General features: G+C 38.2%; 1 protein-coding gene across 1 annotated transcript; it reads left to right on the top strand.

The window, feature by feature from the left end:
• The first annotated feature begins 14,025 nt into the window (after positions 1-14,025).
• Positions 14,026-15,236, top strand: LOC135154210 (uncharacterized). The gene is made up of 2 exons (XM_064099560.1): positions 14,026-14,484; positions 14,649-15,236. The coding sequence occupies exons 1-2, from the start codon at positions 14,026-14,028 to the stop codon at positions 15,234-15,236; spliced, it is 1,047 nt and encodes a 348-aa protein (XP_063955630.1).
• Positions 15,237-21,628: the final 6,392 nt, after the last annotated feature.

Here is a 21,628-nt window from a genome sequence, read left to right on the forward strand (position 1 = left end):
TAGTTCATGAAACTCTGCCATAAGGTTAATCAAGTATTACTGAACATCCTGCCTGAGTTTCATGTCACATGACCAAGGTCAAAGGTCATTTAGGGTCAATGAACTTAGACCATGTTGGGGGAATCAACATCAAAATCTTAACCTAAGGTTAATTTTTTTAAATGTCATCATAACTTAGAAAATATATGGACCTAGTTCATGAAACTTATACATAAGGTTAATCAAGTATCACTGAACATCCTGCATGAGTTTCACATCACATGACCAAGGTCAAAGGTCATTTAGGGTCAATGAACTTTGGCCGAATTGGGGGTATCTGTTGAATTACCATCATAACTTTGAAAGTTTATGGATCTGATTCATGAAACTTGGGCATAATAGTAATCAAGTATTACTGAACATCCTGTGCAAGTTTCAGGTCACATGATCAAGGTCAAAGGTCATTTAGGGTCAATGAACTTTGGCCAAATTGGGGTATTTGTTGAATTACAGCCATAAATTTGAAAGTGTGTTGGTCTAGTTCATAAAACTTGGACATAATAGTAATCAAGTATCACTGAACATCCTGTGCGAGTTTCAGGTCACATGATCAAGGTCAAAGGTCATGTAAGGTCAAAGAACTTTGGCCACGTTGGGGGTATTTGTTGAATTGCCATCATATCTCTATAAGTGTATTGGTCTAGTTCATAAAACGTGGAAATAAGAGTAACCAAGTATCACTGAACATCTTGTGCGAGTTATAGTAGTTTTCAAAATCAGCACTGCTGCTATATTGAATCGCGTGATGCAGGTGAGACGGCCAGAGGCATTCCACTTGTTTAATTCTATCACCTTCTTCCTTGCTTCTTTGTTGTTCAATCTAATGTAATTCAAAGTATCCAGATCAAAATCTTGCACCAGATTCCAATCCCCACAAATTATTATGTGCGGGTCATCAAACTCAATGGTATATCTTTTAAGATCATCAAAAAAACCAGGAGTATCGTCATTTGGACCATATAATGAAATTAATGTTACTTGCAACGTTCCAATACAAAGGCTCAGTATAATAAAATTACCTTTATCATCTATTTTTTCTTTTTTTACTTCTACAACAAAATTTGTGTCAAACATAACAGCTACTCCTCTCGAGCGAGAATTGTTACAGGAGAAATAACATTTACCCAACCACTCCCTCTTCACTGAAAGACATATTTCAGGAACAAAATGAGTATCTTGTAAACAATATATCTGTGCTCTTTTAGATTTTATATATGCAAGGATGTCTCTTCGTTTCATAACATTTCCTAGTCCACGACAGTTAAAAGATAATACTTTCACAGTCATAGAATCACTCGTAAATAGCTACAGTCAACAAATGACAACATTATGAAGACACCCATACAAAATATATCATAAAAGAGAGTGGTTGGATAATTCCTTTGAAGGGAGCAAGGCATGTTAACACAGATGTTTCGCGGCTCCAAATATTTCAGAATGTCAATTTCACAAGGACTATGCATAACAAAGGCAGCTTTAATGTTCAACAACCAGGCAGGCATACCAGTGCATTGGGAATGGCTACAGCTCAACTTCATCACATAATGTAGTGATACACGTATTCCCATTGTAAATACTAGAACATGGTTGTGTACAGAAAAGTGCATAGTTATTCCTAGAGTCAAACTGTTCACTTCAAAATTTCTGCATAACTTAGAAAAATGTATTGTTCTGGTTGTAATTTCACAAGCACACCTTTTTAAGTATACATTTTGTAATAAAATGTTACTCTCAATCCTTTCAAAATATAAAGAATTCACATTTTGAAGAAAAACTTTGAATATTGCTTGAAGGCATGACTTCAATGAAAGCCTTGAAAAGTAAATTTGAAACTCCTCCATTATATTTGTTTCTGATTCCAAGCAAAGAACATGACATTGAGATTTTGAACCCCGACTCTGAAAGAGTAATATCAACATTACTTGGAGCCATGACTTTAAAAAATATCTGAAATGGCAGATGTGAGATTTCTCAATCTTCCTTGACTTTAACTCCAAATATTGAACAAAAAATTGACCTTCTGAAACCTGACTTGTACAGTTCATTTGTACTAAGCTACTGTATCCCAGGTATAAATGAATAATTAGAGTACATGTATTACTATCCATTCCTTTGAAATAAAAACATTTCACATCATGAACCAATATTGTTTGGAAGTAAAAATTAAAGAGATAGTATTGAGATATCTCTGTTGTTGCCGCCTGTAATAGCCACAGTTGGATATAATATTGATCCTGACATACACGTAACCATACTAACTGCAATGAGCAAATATATCCATGAAAAAATATTGGAGACAATTGTTTGAAACCTATGTATAAACTAACCTCAGCAACCTGTTCCATCAGAAAATCTTTATATTCATGTTTATCACACTTAACACATATGATATGGAAAAGAAATATCAAGATGTATAGAGCATGACTGCTTAACATAAAGACTTCATTCGAATCTTTTGAAATGAAGCTTGGTAAACGTGTTCTCGCCTGTCCTTTGGAGTATTTAGGCCTATAAATTGTCATGAAGGAAAGCAAAATGCAGTCTCACAGGCAAAATAAAATCTTATTAACGATGACATTTGACTCCCAATCAGCACATGTATTCATCGAGTTTCAACATATGCCATATATAATTTTCATCCACATTTTTATGGTGATGATTTTTCTACTCAGTCATCCTTTTCACTCTCACTGAACTTGGGATGGCTCAGCATGAATCTCCGCTGTAATCTGGCGAGCGCTCGAAGTCGAAGGCTTCGTTTTGTTGGGATATACCTGCTGGTCATCATCTTGTTGGATGAGGCTGTGGTCATCAACAACAAGTGTTGCTTGTACTTGTGGGGTAGTTGCACGCTGCTTGTCATAGAACCAAGCCAAATTACCGTTGCTATCACGCCATTTCCCAGCAGAGAAGTAGTGTCGCTTCCCCGCGTTAAAGGATTCCTGCACATCTTTTTGCCATTTTTTTTTCTCTGCTCTATCCATAGCTGACAAATCATCGATGATATAGAAAGGGTATTGCTCCAATTTTTGTCGCTGTTGCGAAAGCACAAAGTGCTTATCCTGGTACGACAACATCCTGATTAGAAGATGGCGCGGCTCATCTCCTACCTTCCGGCCGTCCCGATGAGCCCTCTCGACCCGAGGGGACCGCATGTCAAAGAATTTCTCAAGGAAAGCTACAGCCACCTCCACCCCTCTCTCCTGGCGAGACATCGGTAATCCCACGACTCTTAAATTGTTCCTGCGAGAAAACCTTTCAAGCTTATTCTCTGCCAGCGCCGACTTCTCAAGGGCTTGGGTGTTTTGTTGGGTAGCAATCTCTAATTCCTTAACTTTCTTCTCTAGTGGAGACATTCGCTTCTCTAGCTTTTCAGTCATGTCACCTAAGAAATCCAGAGCTTTCTCAAAACCTGCACACATAGATTTGATATCTGCTATGCCCCTTCTGACATAATTTTCAAAGTCCGATGAAAGTTCATCCGATGCACTAGATGTGTCGGTTTGTGTCCCCGAAGTTTCGGCCATGGCCTTTTGTGCGGTTCCGCTTCTTAGGTTCGGCATACCGTAAATTTCAGTTGAATAGGTTTCCACGTGCTAACTGGGAGCTCGCGCGTCTACACGTCTTCACTCTTCAGCAGTCATCGGCGAGAAGTTCGTGCAGGCTCCACTCCACTTCACTACTGCTACACTACACTCCACCTACCCGAACTTCGGGACGGTGAACTCGATCGGATATTCCGCGTGACAAAGGTGGGGTGGCCGCTGGAAATGTTATTTATTGTAAAAATCATAACAAAAAATATAACGAGAAAGAAAAATTGCTTAATTTCTTACTCTTCACCCGTATTTCACTCCGTGTCCATCCTCTGGTCATCCTCTAAATTGTTGATTTTGGGCCAGTATCTATTTCCTCACACGTCACTATTCACGGCCGAGTTCAAAACATCGCATGCGATCGGTCGCAGGTCAAACAGCATAAATATTTATGTTATTATTGGATGGTTCAGAAAATACCAAAAATATTCTACGAGTATGGGAAAATGTTTTTCTTCCTCGTTATATTTTTTCTATAATTTTTACAATAAATAACATTTCCATCCCACCTTTGTCACTAGCGGTAGAGAAGTGGAGTGGAGCCTGCACGAACTTCGCTCGAGGTAGATCTAGTAATGACTTAGTGCTGGCTAGCGACCGACGGGTTGTCATTCTCAGCCGTTCACTGATTATTCAGTTAAGACAGTGTGGTGCCTGTGTGTTCCGTGTGTGTATGTGTGATGCGAAGCTACCTCAGCTCAAGCGATGTACACTGTTAAAAATTGCCGTAATTTTACGGACAAAATTTAACAGAAATCGTCCGTAAACGATAAAATACGGAATTAAATTGTACATTTACGGATTTCTACAGAAAACCTGTAAAAATTACATAATAATTAGGTAAATGATCAATTTTACGGACGTTTTCTGTAATTGTACAGCAGATCATTATTGAAAGGAGACGTTTACGATACATCTTGTAAATTTACTGTAAGTAGATGTAAGTTTACGGATAAAATTTAACAGATTAATTTGTAACACATGTAAAGTGCATTTTCTACGGAAAATTTTGTAAAATTTACAGAAAAATCAGGTTAACGATACATTTTCTGACGTTGTCCGTAATTGTAGTGAAGATCATTCTTGAAAGGAGACGTTTAGTGGTTTACGGTACAAATCTTTGTAAATTTACTAGAAAGTAGCTGTAAGTTTACGGACAAGATTTAACAGATTAATTTGTACTATACAAACTACGGAAAATTTGTAAAAATTACATAAAAATCAGGTAAATGATCAATTTTACAAACGTTTTGATCCGTAATTGTACAGAAGATCATTATGGAAAGGAGACGTTTACGGTACATCTTGTAAATTTACTGTAAAGTAGATGTAAGTTTACGGACAACGTCAGAAAATTTATCATACATGTATAACCTGATTTTTCTGTAAAGTTTACACATTTTCTGTAGAAATTCCACTTTACATAATGTAGCGGTTTCCAAAATAGGGCAATTTTATTTCTTTGAAAAATATATGTCAGCAAAACAAGACTAGACTTTATTTAATTATTTCCCCCCCCCCCTCGCAAACTTGGTAGAAAATAAATAATTGATAAGTGTATCAGTTTATAGAAAACTGAATCTCTGATTATGACATGCAAAACTTCATTTCTTATCTTTCCTCTCATGCGATGAAGTATGTGGTTTTACGCTTATTGATTGATTGAAGAAATACCTGAAATTTCAATGCATACTGTTGGTTTGACTCATTGATAAACAATCCTTTGTGACGTAATAAAGATTTGTAAAAGACTTATGAATATTTATGTTAAGCAGTAGATGCGTGTGAAATCGGGACCAATCAGTGAAAAGCGCATTGCGCATATTCATGAAATGCGATGCGCGTATTGAAAACTGCGCAGCTCCAGGGCTGGTATAAATAGCGCGTCTGACCTAGATGCAAATTACTGTGTGTATCCCGATCAGTCATTGCAGTCACACGCATCATTGCTCTAACGTTATACAGTTTGTGTGTATCAAGACAGAGTCCGAGACTAAGGTAAATATGACTTAGTTTTCATACTTAGACCTCATTATTTTCTTTCTTGTGGTTAGGATTGAATCCTAGCATACTCAGAATACTTATGCAATTGAATTTGATTGATTAGGAGCTTTGGAATTATCAAATTGGGCTGAAAAACCGAGGTCTAACAAAACTTGAGGGTTCATTGTTTATTGACTTGACGTCATAATTTATGCTATCCAGGGATCCTTTTGATCCCGCCCACTGTTAGGCTCCATAGACTGTGTATTTTATATACACACACGGCGTGTGTGTTTGTTTAGTTAGGCAAATCGCTAACTGGAGTAAAGTTGTGTTAGCAGACTTTGCAAACCGGCAGAAAGTAATTTGTGCCGTATTTTGACATTGTTTTTAAACTAAGATTTTGGAATCTTTGAAAAGGATTTATTATCAGATTTTACATGCAAATTGACAGTAAATTAGGGTAGAACATTGTTGATGTATTTTTAGAGCAATTTCGTGCTCTGTGACTTTGATATCTTTAAAGAAGTTCTTAGATGTCAAATAAGTAGATAGCTTGTTAGCAACTTAGTTGAAGATTTTATTTGTGTGTATGTTTTGACTTGTTAATGTGTGTACACACGGAACAAAGCTCTTGTTAGACTCTTAGTTGGGCATCTAAATGAAGGCTCTAAATGAACATTTCTTGTAGAGCATTTGTAGTTGAGGAGGCATTCCTAGATGAACACTTTTACAGGCCTTCTCTAGTTAGGCATTTTAGTGGGGCGTTTTAGATGAACATTCCAAGTTGACATTTACAGTTGGGCATTTCTGAAGAGGCTTTCCCTAGATGAATATTTTTCATAGGCCTTTTCTAGTTAGGCATTTTGAATGGATGTTCTACATGAACATTTATTATTGAGTTCTAGTTGAACATTTTCTAAGTGAACAATTTTGGCATGTTCATGGAAATGCACACCTTGGGCTTATTGTGTCAGATTATTGTCTTGGTTAAATTTAGTTATTTAACTGGATGTAAATAAGTGAACTTATTTAATGGATAGTTTGTAATGTGTATATAGTGGACACTTGTGAAATGCTTAAATTGTATATCTTGAGAATGTGAATTTTATTACTGTTAAGTCAATTGTAAGGAACAGATTTGGAAGAAGTCAACTGATATTTTGGCTGAGCATTTATTTGGTAGACCATAGCTCTTGTAGCAAGATAAACTTCTTGTTACATTTAAATCATATGCGGTTCAGGACGTTGAGCAGTCTGACAAACTGACTCAAGTGCGGCCGTATTTCCGTCTAGCCTCTTCCAGTTCTGTCTCCACGACTTGTAGAGATTTGTTTGAATTAATTAGTGATGAAATGTGGATATTTGTTTTATTTTAGGTCAGGCTCGAATACAAGTTTGAATTTTTGGAAGATGAGGCTTTGGGCCTTCGTAACTTAAATGTCACCAGTGCCTCAGAGATTTGGGGCATCAATCAATTACATGTAGTAGTTTTCCTTAGGATTTAATTAATTAATGAATCAATTTAAGACGTTAATTTAATTGATTCGCAAATTATTATCAATCATCATCATCACTTTCTCAGGATTAATTAGAATTGTGTATATAGCAATCAGCATTGTGCTTTATATTTAATTGACTTTTTCATGAGAATATTGAATTTATAAACAAGATAGATTTTAAGATCGAAGCTATTAGGCAATTCATGTAAATATTAGGAATTTGTTAGGTGATGCCCCAAACAATAGGACAAAGGTAGTCAATTATACTTATTCAATAGAAATGTCATTTAGATACCTTTGCTCCTTTGTGTAATTATTTAGGATATAGGAATGTCTGATTTACTTGATCTAGAACCCAGTGAAATTTTATAGACTTTTCTCTTCAACTATTAGACAAATACTACAAATAAGTGAACTTAAGAGTAGGCTGAAGTAGTTTTAATAATTTAATAGGTTGATTGCAGATATATAGACTTGACACTGGAGAAAAAGATAGACAGAAATGAATTCACTGAAGTACCGGTTGTCGTGAATTGAGCAAGTCAGGAACTGAATTAGTTTATTCTGAAGTTGGCGATAAGTATAGGAAGTAGTATTTGAGACTATGCTATCGTAGAGACTAAAGTTTTAGGTCACATGTAGCAGACAGAGTGAGCGTACATGGTGACAAAAGGGGTGGAGAGACCAGACTAAGTAAAATTCCCGTTGAGAGGTGATTAGGTTTGATATTTCTTAACGCTAGAAAGAAGAGAAGTGTATTTGATTATTGGATCAAATTTGATAGCGAAGGTTGTTTACTTTGTTGAGGCTTTGGATAGCCAGGTAGAAAATGGTTGAGAGGCTAGGCAGGCCCAGTACAGAATGACTGTTCAGGTTTCTTTGGATTGAAAGATAGGCAAAACTGGTAGATAGAATCCAGTAGTCCAGATACTTTACACAATTTTCTCTAATGTTCTTCTCTAGATAAATAAGTAATTGTAGTGCTATTACATGGCATAATTATTTATTACAGACATTACGAATTAGACTTAGCAGTGATTTTATAATGCTACTTGTTAGGTGAAACAAATGAAAGATTGACATTAGTTAATGAGATGTAAATTTGGTAATTGAAATTCTGCCTGTACATAGCTAGTTCAACATGTCTGGAATTGACTTTTATTATTACATTGTTATGAAAATTTGATTCATTAAAGTTCTGCTTTATCAGTTAAACATGAAACAATAGGTTGCTTGAGTCAGTTTGTAAACAGCTGATCTACTTCTGCTTAGGTAAAATGAGATTAACTAAGAATTGGAACTTTTACAAGATACCTGGTACTTTTACGTGTTTTGGTTAGCTAAAATGGTGAAAATTCTCTAGAACGAAATCATTATCTGATTCCATTTCAGATTCTTATCCATGTCATTGTGCCTTAGATTGCTTGCTACCGTATAGGAGAACTGTAAGATAGAGTATGTGTGATGAGGAGATTTGCCCCAGTACAGAAGTTGTGTGCGATTTCGAGAGTTTGACTGTGTGAGCGAGACACTAGTGGATGTGTTGTACACAGTTTGTGATGCCATGTGGAGTTGGTGAAGTGAAGAAGTTGATTGATTGTGCTTGTGCAAGTTTTAGTGCATGAGATTAGTAGTTTGAATTATTCCAAAGTGTTCTTGAAATATTGACTTTAGACTTAATTAGTTGTTAACTTACCGATGTTGATGTGAAGTGAAAGTTTTCTGTGAGACCAGAATCTAGAGATGTTCCGCGTGCACTAGTGTAGTGAAGAAGTGAGCGCGAATGTTTAGGATTTCCAGGGTCTCGGGGTCTGAGTTGACCAATTAGGAGTTGTGTCGAAAGTGACGTGCTGAATTAAATGGCTGAGTGTGTGCCAATGAGAGTACAGCATTTGTGAATAATTAAGGCATTTAAATTACGATGTTGTTGTTGATGTGAGCCAGTGAAACTGGTTGTCTCTTTATAACTTTAGTTATAAAGGGAGGAGATTTCTGACGCTCTTTTAAAGTTCAGATGGTGGCAGCGTACCTTTTGAGAATGGTTGATTGATAATTGGTGGCAGAGCAGGATGGGAGTTTTCCATCTATCCCCTCTCTCTCTCTCATCCACGTTACTCTATCATCTATCACACTCTCTTCCTTCTATCTTTCTTCTTCCCCCTCTACTTCTATCACACTCTCTTCCTCCCTCTTCTTCTATCTTTCTTTCTTCCCCCCCCTCCCCTCTATTTCTCGCTTCCTCCTTTTGATCTATCACTCTTCCTTTCTCTATCCACTTTTCCTTCGTCCTCCCCCCTCCTCCTCCTTGTTCTCCCCTTCCCCCCCCCCACTCTTTCTCTTCTTCCCTCCTCCTATATATATTTCCGCCACATTGGTGGCAGCGGTGGGATCATTTCGTTCTCGTCTTAGAAGAATTTGTTATTTTTTTTAGTTCAAACAAAATGTTGGCAGAATGACATGGTTTGTTTGGATATTTTGGTGAATTATGTTTACTTGGAGAAGAGTACTTCTCAGTAATTCTTTGTGTTTCTCACTTGTAAAAGTACCAATATTTCTTTTTGAACCGTAATACTTTATACTATTTTGTTAAGATAAATGAGCAGGAAATTACTTAGTCTTAGGTGTAAGCTTAGAGTACTTTTAAAAAAAAAATTAAAAAAAAAACTGATTAATTAAATATTAGTAGATGAACTGGAAAACTAAGTAAAAACAAATGCTTAGGAATTTATAATGAATTCTGAAGTTGAAGAATTCATTTTGTAATATTAAGTAGTAATAAAATGTAACATAACTGATGTTAGATTAAAATGCATCAACAGTATTAGAGAAATTAATAGTTTGTAAGAGGCTTACTGGTGACATCTGCTAAAAGAAAGTTTCCTTTTGGCATAAATCCAAATATTAATCCAGAATAAAATGGATCGTGAAAATCGAAGTTCAGAGGGAGATAATCATCAACGTCATGATCCAACTCCCGAGAGGCAAGACGTACCTCGTCAATGGGCGATGGACGTCCAGGACCCGGAGATTGCAGTTCGAGTCCCTGGGTACGAAGAGGCTATTCCAGAAGAACGACGACAGGTTTTCACTTCACATGGATTCCCACAAAATATGGCTTACATCCATAGTGACCAATCCACTGAGATGTTTAATAGACGCCGGAGCCCCACACCAAATATTTCTATGAGGGACATAATGCCGGATAAGTTCGCGGGAAAAATTCCATGGTCGGACTATAAGAGACACTTTGATGTTTGCAAGCAACTTAACCGTTGGAGTGATACAGACGCAGGACAAATGCTAGCAACAAGGTTGCAAGGCCCTGCACTGAAAGTGCTTAACAACATTCCCACTGGGCGAGTGCTGACTTACTCGGAATTGGTCTATCATCTTGATCGACGTTTCGGATCAGGTGACCAAGCGGAGAATTATCTTTTCGAATTGCGAATGAGAAGACGTCAACCTAGAGAATCCCTGCAGGAGCTTGGTCAAGCTATTCGTGATTTATCATCCATGGCATATCCTGAACTGAGCACTGAAGTACGGGAACGTCTTGCGAAGGGGCACTTCTCGGACGCCATTGATGATGCTGAAGTCCGTGCGGGTATATTCCGTGCTCATCCTGCCACCCTTAATGACGCAATCCAGGCTGGATTGATGACTGAATCTTTCATGAAGGCGGAAAGAGCCCGAGATCGTGCACGCCCCCCTCGTCAAATCCGTGCTGTAGAGAGTAGCAACATGACAGCACCTGTAGATAATGAGACAAGAAAAGAGATAAATGAGATGAAGTCAACTCTGGCGCAGTTGATGGACATGATGAAAAATGTAAACTCAACTAGAAAAGAGAGAACCCCCAAAGATGTGGTTTGTTATAACTGCCAGGAGAAGGGACATTACAGTCGCGAGTGCCCTAAACCTTTTCAGGGAAACGGACCAAGACCATCTCAATGGACCGAGAGAAGGTCACAAAATCAAGGTCCAAAGGCTTAACTCATGGAGAAACAAATACCACACCATTCGTATGTACCATAAATGATGTTAACTGTGGAATGTACATACCAGTCACTATTGAGGGGCATCGAATTGAACTACTTATTGACACAGGGGCAATGATCAGTATACTCTCCAAGAATGTGTATACGCTGATACAAGGAACTCATCAACTTTCCTTTACGAATATTAGGCTGAAACAGGCTGATGGAGCTGAAGTTACTGTACATGGAACAGTTTTCCTTACTATGAGAATAGGTGAATCTTATCTTCAAACTATGCTAGTTGTAGCAGACATCCAAAATGAAGGCATACTTGGAATGGATATTCTTCTCAAGACAGGAAGTGTCATAAATTGTGACAAGTTCCAAGTTTTCCTTAATGGCGAGACAATCACCTGTTCTAACTCAGCTAATGGGCCTTCATTGACTAGAGAAGTAGCTAGTGTGTCCAGTTGTGAACAAGAAGTACCCGAGTATCTTCATCAACTTCTAGAGAAATCACAAGAACACGCTGAACAAGCAGATCTTCCTAAAATAGCAAAGCTACTTACAGACTACCAAGACGTATTTTCTCAGGGTGATCATGACCTTGGGAAGACTGATAAAGTGAAGCACAGCATACATACTACTTGTCCAGCCCCTATTCGGCAAAGACCCAGACGGCCTCCTATTGGGCAAAGAGAGGAGATAGAAAAACAAGTCCAAGAAATGTTAGATAGAGGAATAATTACACCTTCAGCAAGCCCTTGGTCCTCTCCAGTGGTGCTGGTACCAAAGAAAGATGGGACGAAAAGGTTCTGTGTAGACTACAGGGAACTAAACAAACACACTGTTAAGGACTCTTTTCCTCTTCCTCGCATTGATGAATCTATAGATTTCTTGGCTGGAGCAAAGTATTTCTGTACACTTGACCTGGCGTCAGGATATTGGCAAGTACCACTTGACGAAGATGCAAAACTGAAGTCTGCGTTTGTCGTACCCGGAGGATTATTTCAGTTTGAAGTAATGCCCTTTGGACTATGTAACGCCCCATCAACATTTGAGCGTCTTATGGAGACAATATTTGCTGGACAACATTGGAAGACTCTCCTTATCTATTTGGATGATGTCATTGTCTTTGGATCCACAGTTGAGGAGATGATAGCAAGGCTTGAGGCAGTGTTTAGATGCCTGCGTGAAGCTAAGCTGAAACTAAAGCCCAAGAAATGTAATCTTTTCCAAACTGAAGTTCTGTACTTGGGACATGTAGTTTCTCAACATGGAATCAGCACAGACCCTACTAAGATTGATGCTGTGAAGAATTGGCCTACACCTACAAATCAAACGGACGTGAGAAGTTTTCTTGGATTGGCTTCTTACTATCGCCGATTTGTGAAGAAGTTTTCTGATGTAGTAAAACCACTGACTGCACTCACAGAGAAAAATCAACCTTTTATCTGGACTCAAGACTGCGAATCCGCATTCCAGATAATGAAGGAAAGATTAACTAGTGCACCTATTCTAGCATACCCACAAGTTGGAGTATCATTCATCTTGGACACTGATGCTAGCAAGTATGGGATTGGAGCTGTTCTATCTCAAGAGAAAGACGGCAAAGAAGTTGTTGTGGCCTATGCAAGTCGAACTTTGAGTCGCCCGGAACAAAACTACTGTGTCACCAGGAGAGAGCTATTAGCTATCGTAGTTTTCCTGAAACATTTCCGACACTACCTATATGGACATGAAGTGTTAGTTAGGACTGATCATGGGGCCTTAAGATGGCTTATGAATTTCAAGAACCCAGAGGGTCAAGTTGCCAGATGGCTGGAAGTGATTAGTCAATATCGACTTACCCTGGTTCACCGAGCCGGCAGAGTCCACTCCAATGCTGACGGGCTATCTCGTCGTCCCTGTACGCAGTGTGGTAGACTGAATGACCTCTGCAAAGACAAGCAGTAAATTACAGAAATAGACATTAAATATTTTGACCTAGTGGTCTTTTTGTGAATATTGGATTTTCTTTTTGTATTATTCTCAATGTGTAGAATTTATACTGAGGAGCAAAGATGAATTATGGAGCTCATGGACAAGCATATGACTGATCTTGAAAAGGGATTGGAAGCAATTACTCTTTCACCCTCCTTAACCTACACGGAGATAAGAAATGCACAATTACAAGACGATGATATTAGTATTATTCTACAATGGAAGGAAAAGGCTCGAACTAAGCCGGAATGGAAGGACATTTCTATGCGGTCTTCAGCTATTAAGACGTATTGGATGAATTGGAACCTCTTGGAAATAAGAAATGAAATTCTAGTCAGAAAATGGGAGTCAGACGATGGGAAGGAAGTAAACTGGAAAATTGTGGTACCAAAGACTTTACGGTCTCAAGTACTGGCCGACTTACATGACTCAAAATGTGGAGCCCACCTTGGGGTTAACAAGACTCTGCATAAGGTTCAGAGAAAATTCTACTGGGTAGGATTACCAGCAGATGTCCGATCTTGGATTAGGAAATGCACTGTTTGTGCACGTGCCAAAAATCCTCCCAAAAAGTCTAGAGCACCACTTCAACAATATATTGTTGGAGCTCCAATGGAGAGAGTAGCAATGGATATACTAGGCCCCCTCCCCGAGACTGACAGAGGGAATCGATATGTACTAGTGATAGGTGATTATTTCACCAAGTGGATTGAATCATACCCAATACCAAACCAAGAAGCTGGGACAGTGGCTAAAGTGTTTGTAGAGGAGTTTATTTGTCACTATGGAATACCTAAGGAGGTACACTCTGATCAAGGACGAAACTTTGAATCTAGACTCATGCAGCGAGTCTGCGATTTGTTTGGAATGAAGAAAACCAGAACATGCCCTTTACATCCTAGAGGGGATGGGTTCATTGAAAGATTTAATCTTACCTTACTCAGCATGGTGAGAACGCTGATTGATCCTGGTCGACAACAGAAAGACTGGGACGAGCAGCTTCCTTTTGCTATGTTGGCTTATCGTTCTTCCATACAGGAATCCACAGGGGAATCGCCTGCTATGATGATGTTAGGCCATGAGATCTCTCTACCTGTAGACCTCCTTATACCATCTGATCAACCAGAGGAAGAAAATGCAGATTATGCTGAACAACTTCGAAGCCACATCCATGATGTTCATCACCGTGCTAGGAACAAGTTGAAATTATCTGGAGCTAAGCAATCCAAAACTTATGACAGGAATACCCAGTTGAATGTGTATAATGTAGGAGACTGGGTCTGGCTATCTGGTGTGCAGAGGAAAAAGGGAATCTGTCCAAAACTAGAGTATAAGTGGGAAGGACCATATCTTGTAACTCATCGACTTTCTGATGTGGTGTATAGGATTCAGAGGTCTGAAAAGACCAAACCCAAAGTAGTACATATTGACAGAGTTAAGAGGTACAAGGGAGAGCCTCTTACAAACTGGATGGTAAAAGTTAGGAAAAATCCATCTCGAAGTAGGAGAGTGCCTAACCGTTACTTGGAGTAACGATGAATTTTTGTTTTCTGTCATTTCCTTTTTATTTTTTTATGAACAGAATGATGATTATCTGTCATCACTGCACAGCGGGGTTTACAACCCGAACGGCATATCACACCCATCTGGAGAACTCCCATAATATCCCACTAACATTGAAGTGTGAGTTTTGCTCATACGAAACTGAGTTTCAAGGGGCGATGAAGCGTCATTACGGCAAGAAAGAAGGGAGAAGAGCTAACGAGGTACGAAGTTGTGAGCTGACGGAGGCTAGCGAGCGCTATCTGACTAGGAGAAGAAAGCGCCTCGAACGAAAGGAGATCCTTCGGAAAAGTCGTGCCGGGGAAGAGCTAGCAAAGGAGGCCAGAGAGAAGGAGAAGAGGATCCCTCCCCTCACAATAAGCACAGATGGGATAAGTCTACATGGTGATGATGATTTAGAAGTAACTCCACCAGCTCATGAGGAAGACGTCTTAAGTACCTCCATCGAGCCTGTCACAGTCAGTGTGGAGGAAGAGTCTGAAAGTGAACCCACCGAACCAGAAGAAATGCAGGTAGAAGAGACACCAGACCTTCCAGTCGCTATCGACGATGATGAAAGTCAAACTACATGTACATCTCTGACCGTGGAGTAGTTCTAAAAGAAGACGAGGAAGAACAAGTGGTTGAAGTCAAAATCAAACAAAATAAATGCAAAGCAGGAACTTTGAGACTGAAATCAATGGTGGTAGTTACAGAGAAGTTTTATTATGCTAATGGGATGGAGAAAAGAGGTGACATTCAGACAACTACCACTCATTTCGAATATTCATAATTTCATGAACTTTCTATATTAATACATGTACTTCTATAAATTCTATTTCATGAACTAATTTGTTGTGTTGTTGTTTGTTTACTTAAAGAAAATTGCTGGGACAGCAATTAGAAAGGCGGGGGTAATGTAGCGGTTTCCAAAATAGGGCAATTTTATTTCTTTGAAAAATATATGTCAGCAAAACAAGACTAGACTTTATTTAATTATTTCCCCCCCCCCCTCGCAAACTTGGTAGAAAATAAATAATTGATAAGTGTATCAGTTTATAGAAAACTGAATCTCTGATTATGACATGCAAAACTTCATTTCTTATCTTTCCTCTCATGCGATGAAGTATGTGGTTTTACGCTTATTGATTGATTGAAGAAATACCTGAAATTCCAATGCATACTGTTGGTTTGACTCATTGATAAACAATCCTTTGTGACGTAATAAAGATTTGTAAAAGACTTATGAATATTTATGTTAAGCAGTAGATGCGTGTGAAATCGGGACCAATCAGTGAAAAGCGCATTGCGCATATTCATGAAATGCGATGCGCGTATTGAAAACTGCGCAGCTCCAGGGCTGGTATAAATAGCGCGTCTGACCTAGATGCAAATTACTGTGTGTATCCCGATCAGTCATTGCAGTCACACGCATCATTGCTCTAACGTTATACAGTTTGTGTGTATCAAGACAGAGTCCGAGACTAAGGTAAATATGACTTAGTTTTCATACTTAGACCTCATTATTTTCTTTCTTGTGGTTAGGATTGAATCCTAGCATACTCAGAATACTTATGCAATTGAATTTGATTGATTAGGAGCTTTGGAATTATCAAATTGGGCTGAAAAACCGAGGTCTAACAAAACTTGAGGGTTCATTGTTTATTGACTTGACGTCATAATTTATGCTATCCAGGGATCCTTTTGATCCCGCCCACTGTTAGGCTCCATAGACTGTGTATTTTATATACACACACGGCGTGTGTGTTTGTTTAGTTAGGCAAATCGCTAACTGGAGTAAAGTTGTGTTAGCAGACTTTGCAAACCGGCAGAAAGTAATTTGTGCCGTATTTTGACATTGTTTTTAAACTAAGATTTTGGAATCTTTGAAAAGGATTTATTATCAGATTTTACATGCAAATTGACAGTAAATTAGGGTAGAACATTGTTGATGTATTTTTAGAGCAATTTCGTGCTCTGTGACTTTGATATCTTTAAAGAAGTTCTTAGATGTCAAATAAGTAGATAGCTTGTTAGCAACTTAGTTGAAGATTTTATTTGTGTGTATGTTTTGACTTGTTAATGTGTGTACACACGGAACAAAGCTCTTGTTAGACTCTTAGTTGGGCATCTAAATGAAGGCTCTAAATGAACATTTCTTGTAGAGCATTTGTAGTTGAGGAGGCATTCCTAGATGAACACTTTTACAGGCCTTCTCTAGTTAGGCATTTTAGTGGGGCGTTCTAGATGAACATTCCAAGTTGACATTTACAGTTGGGCATTTCTGAAGAGGCTTTCCCTAGATGAATATTTTTCATAGGCCTTTTCTAGTTAGGCATTTTGAATGGATGTTCTACATGAACATTTATTATTGAGTTCTAGTTGAACATTTTCTAAGTGAACAATTTTGGCATGTTCATGGAAATGCACACCTTGGGCTTATTGTGTCAGATTATTGTCTTGGTTAAATTTAGTTATTTAACTGGATGTAAATAAGTGAACTTATTTAATGGATAGTTTGTAATGTGTATATAGTGGACACTTGTGAAATGCTTAAATTGTATATCTTGAGAATGTGAATTTTATTACTGTTAAGTCAATTGTAAGGAACAGATTTGGAAGAAGTCAACTGATATTTTGGCTGAGCATTTATTTGGTAGACCATAGCTCTTGTAGCAAGATAAACTTCTTGTTACATTTAAATCAGATGCGGTTCAGGACGTTGAGCAGTCTGACAAACTGACTCAAGTGCGGCCGTATTTCCGTCTAGCCTCTTCCAGTTCTGTCTCCACGACTTGTAGAGATTTGTTTGAATTAATTAGTGATGAAATGTGGATATTTGTTTTATTTTAGGTCAGGCTCGAATACAAGTATGAATTTTTGGAAGATGAGGCTTTGGGCCTTCGTAACTTAAATGTCACCAGTGCCTCAGAGATTTGGGGCATCAATCAATTACATGTAGTAGTTTTCCTTAGGATTTAATTAATTAATGAATCAATTTAAGACGTTAATTTAATTGATTCGCAAATTATTATCAATCATCATCATCACTTTCTCAGGATTAATTAGAATTGTGTATATAGCAATCAGCATTGTGCTTTATATTTAATTGACTTTTTCATGAGAATATTGAATTTATAAACAAGATAGATTTTAAGATCGAAGCTATTAGGCAATTCATGTAAATATTAGGAATTTGTTAGGTGATGCCCCAAACAATAGGACAAAGGTAGTCAATTATACTTATTCAATAGAAATGTCATTTAGATACCTTTGCTCCTTTGTGTAATTATTTAGGATATAGGAATGTCTGATTTACTTGATCTAGAACCCAGTGAAATTTTATAGACTTTTCTCTTCAACTATTAGACAAATACTACAAATAAGTGAACTTAAGAGTAGGCTGAAGTAGTTTTAATAATTTAATAGGTTGATTGCAGATATATAGACTTGACACTGGAGAAAAAGATAGACAGAAATGAATTCACTGAAGTACCGGTTGTCGTGAATTGAGCAAGTCAGGAACTGAATTAGTTTATTCTGAAGTTGGCGATAAGTATAGGAAGTAGTATTTGAGACTATGCTATCGTAGAGACTAAAGTTTTAGGTCACATGTAGCAGACAGAGTGAGCGTACATGGTGACAAAAGGGGTGGAGAGACCAGACTAAGTAAAATTCCCGTTGAGAGGTGATTAGGTTTGATATTTCTTAACGCTAGAAAGAAGAGAAGTGTATTTGATTATTGGATCAAATTTGATAGCGAAGGTTGTTTACTTTGTTGAGGCTTTGGATAGCCAGGTAGAAAATGGTTGAGAGGCTAGGCAGGCCCAGTACAGAATGACTGTTCAGGTTTCTTTGGATTGAAAGATAGGCAAAACTGGTAGATAGAATCCAGTAGTCCAGATACTTTACACAATTTTCTCTAATGTTCTTCTCTAGATAAATAAGTAATTGTAGTGCTATTACATGGCATAATTATTTATTACAGACATTACGAATTAGACTTAGCAGTGATTTTATAATGCTACTTGTTAGGTGAAACAAATGAAAGATTGACATTAGTTAATGAGATGTAAATTTGGTAATTGAAATTCTGCCTGTACATAGCTAGTTCAACATGTCTGGAATTGACTTTTATTATTACATTGTTATGAAAATTTGATTCATTAAAGTTCTGCTTTATCAGTTAAACATGAAACAATAGGTTGCTTGAGTCAGTTTGTAAACAGCTGATCTACTTCTGCTTAGGTAAAATGAGATTAACTAAGAATTGGAACTTTTACAAGATACCTGGTACTTTTACGTGTTTTGGTTAGCTAAAATGGTGAAAATTCTCTAGAACGAAATCATTATCTGATTCCATTTCAGATTCTTATCCATGTCATTGTGCCTTAGATTGCTTGCTACCGTATAGGAGAACTGTAAGATAGAGTATGTGTGATGAGGAGATTTGCCCCAGTACAGAAGTTGTGTGCGATTTCGAGAGTTTGACTGTGTGAGCGAGACACTAGTGGATGTGTTGTACACAGTTTGTGATGCCATGTGGAGTTGGTGAAGTGAAGAAGTTGATTGATTGTGCTTGTGCAAGTTTTAGTGCATGAGATTAGTAGTTTGAATTATTCCAAAGTGTTCTTGAAATATTGACTTTAGACTTAATTAGTTGTTAACTTACCGATGTTGATGTGAAGTGAAAGTTTTCTGTGAGACCTGAATCTAGAGATGTTCCGCGTGCACTAGTGTAGTGAAGAAGTGAGCGCGAATGTTTAGGATTTCCAGGGTCTCGGGGTCTGAGTTGACCAATTAGGAGTTGTGTCGAAAGTGACGTGCTGAATTAAATGGCTGAGTGTGTGCCAATGAGAGTACAGCATTTGTGAATAATTAAGGCATTTAAATTACGATGTTGTTGTTGATGTGAGCCAGTGAAACTGGTTGTCTCTTTATAACTTTAGTTATAAAGGGAGGAGATTTCTGACGCTCTTTTAAAGTTCAGATGGTGGCAGCGTACCTTTTGAGAATGGTTGATTGATAATTGGTGGCAGAGCAGGATGGGAGTTTTCCATCTATCCCCTCTCTCTCTCTCATCCACGTTACTCTATCATCTATCACACTCTCTTCCTTCTATCTTTCTTCTTCCCCCTCTACTTCTATCACACTCTCTTCCTCCCTCTTCTTCTATCTTTCTTTCTTCCCCCCCTCCCCTCTATTTCTCGCTTCCTCCTTTTGATCTATCACTCTTCCTTTCTCTATCCACTTTTCCTTCGTCCTCCCCCCTCCTCCTCCTTGTTCTCCCCTTCCCCCCCCCCACTCTTTCTCTTCTTCCCTCCTCCTATATATATTTCCGCCACAATATATTAAAAATTAATCTTAGAAATGAGACGTTTAGTGGTTTACGGTACAAATCTTTGTAAATTTACGGACAAGATTTAACAGAAATGGCAATTTCTACGGAAACTTTGTAGAATTTACAGAAAAATCAGGTTTATGATAAATTTACTGACGTACTTGTCCGTAATTGTAGTGAATATCATTATTGAAAGGAGATGTTTACGGTAAATCTTTGTTTATTTACTATAAAGTATGTGTAGCTGTAAGTTTACGGACAAGCCACAGATTAATTCGTAATATGTGTAAAATGCAATTTCTACGGAAAATTTGTAAAATTTACAGAAAAATCAGGTTAATAATAAATTTACTGACGTTGTCCGTAATTGTAGCGAAGATCATTTATTGAAAGGAGACGTTTACAATACTAGTACGTCTTGTAAATTTACTGTAAAGTAGATGTAAGTTTATGGACAAGATATAACAGATTAATTTGTAATATGTGTAAAGTGCAATTTCTTCGGGAAATTTGTAAAATTTACAGAAAAATCAGGTTAAATGGTAAATTTACTGACGTAAGGAGACGTTTACATACTTCTTTGTAAATTTACTGTAAAGTAGATGTAAGTTTACGGACACGATTTAACAGATATGCAATTTCTACGGAAAATGTGTAAAATTTACAGAAAAATCAAGTTAATGATGAATATTCTGACCTTTTCGAGCATGCGCACTTGAGAAGTTTGTGAAAAAACCGCGAAGCAAAGAGAATTTTCCCTGGGTCTTGGATGTGTCAAGTGATCTTCTTGATCAGAAATTCGTAAGTATTTTGCTTTGAATTCGTAATTCCTACTTCTCTGGAATATATTGATACGTTTTATGCAGTTATATGAAATTAATATAGTGTTGGTTTTCATGATTACGAACAAGGTTTTGGCATTGACAAGTCCAGACGATGCAATGTATCGTCGCATGCACGCTGCTAGAGTCCCATCGGTGCATTTGAGTGTAGGATATTTTGACGCTGTGGTTGAACGAAATGAAGGGACGAAGCCGTGGGATGGGCCAAGCCGGGGGGGGGGGGGCACTCAGTATATAATGCATAGTGGGTATGTGCCGCGGAGGGGACCCCCATTTTCACACTCAAATTTTCGTTCCAAGGCATAGCCATAGCATTTTTGTCTTATTGAGAAAAAGAACAAAGAAAGCCGCTCCAAGGAGTCCAAAGCATAGCGTTTTCTTCTTAATCTTATTTAGTTATTGAGAAAAAAAGAAAGAAATCCGCTCCAAAGCTTCGCATATTTTCCGTTTTGCCGTTCTGAGCCGCAGTTTTGGTGAAAAGCGGCCGCAGAGCGCTGTCCGACCATCCCATCTGCGCTAGCGGCAGCGCACCCGGCGCCCGTGCCGCCGGGCTATAGCTGCATGCACGTATGCCCGTTCCATAGGGATGAATACGCAATCACACGCAGGCGACCCGTTCAAAGGACCCCCGTTTTCACAAACATTTGTCGTTCCGAAGCCCGTTCCGAGGACCCTCCTTTTTACAATAAGCCCGCTCCAAGGCCCCCATTTTTTGTCTCGCCCGCGGCACGTACCCACTACTTTTTTGGTCGAGTGCCCCCCCCCCCCCGGGGGCCAAGCTTGTTTTATGAGCTTCACAAGGATATTTATATTATGATGCCAT

Source organism: Lytechinus pictus, chromosome 5 (genome assembly GCF_037042905.1).
Source record: "Lytechinus pictus isolate F3 Inbred chromosome 5, Lp3.0, whole genome shotgun sequence".
In the NCBI taxonomy this organism is placed as follows: Eukaryota; Metazoa; Echinodermata; class Echinoidea; order Temnopleuroida; family Toxopneustidae; genus Lytechinus; species Lytechinus pictus.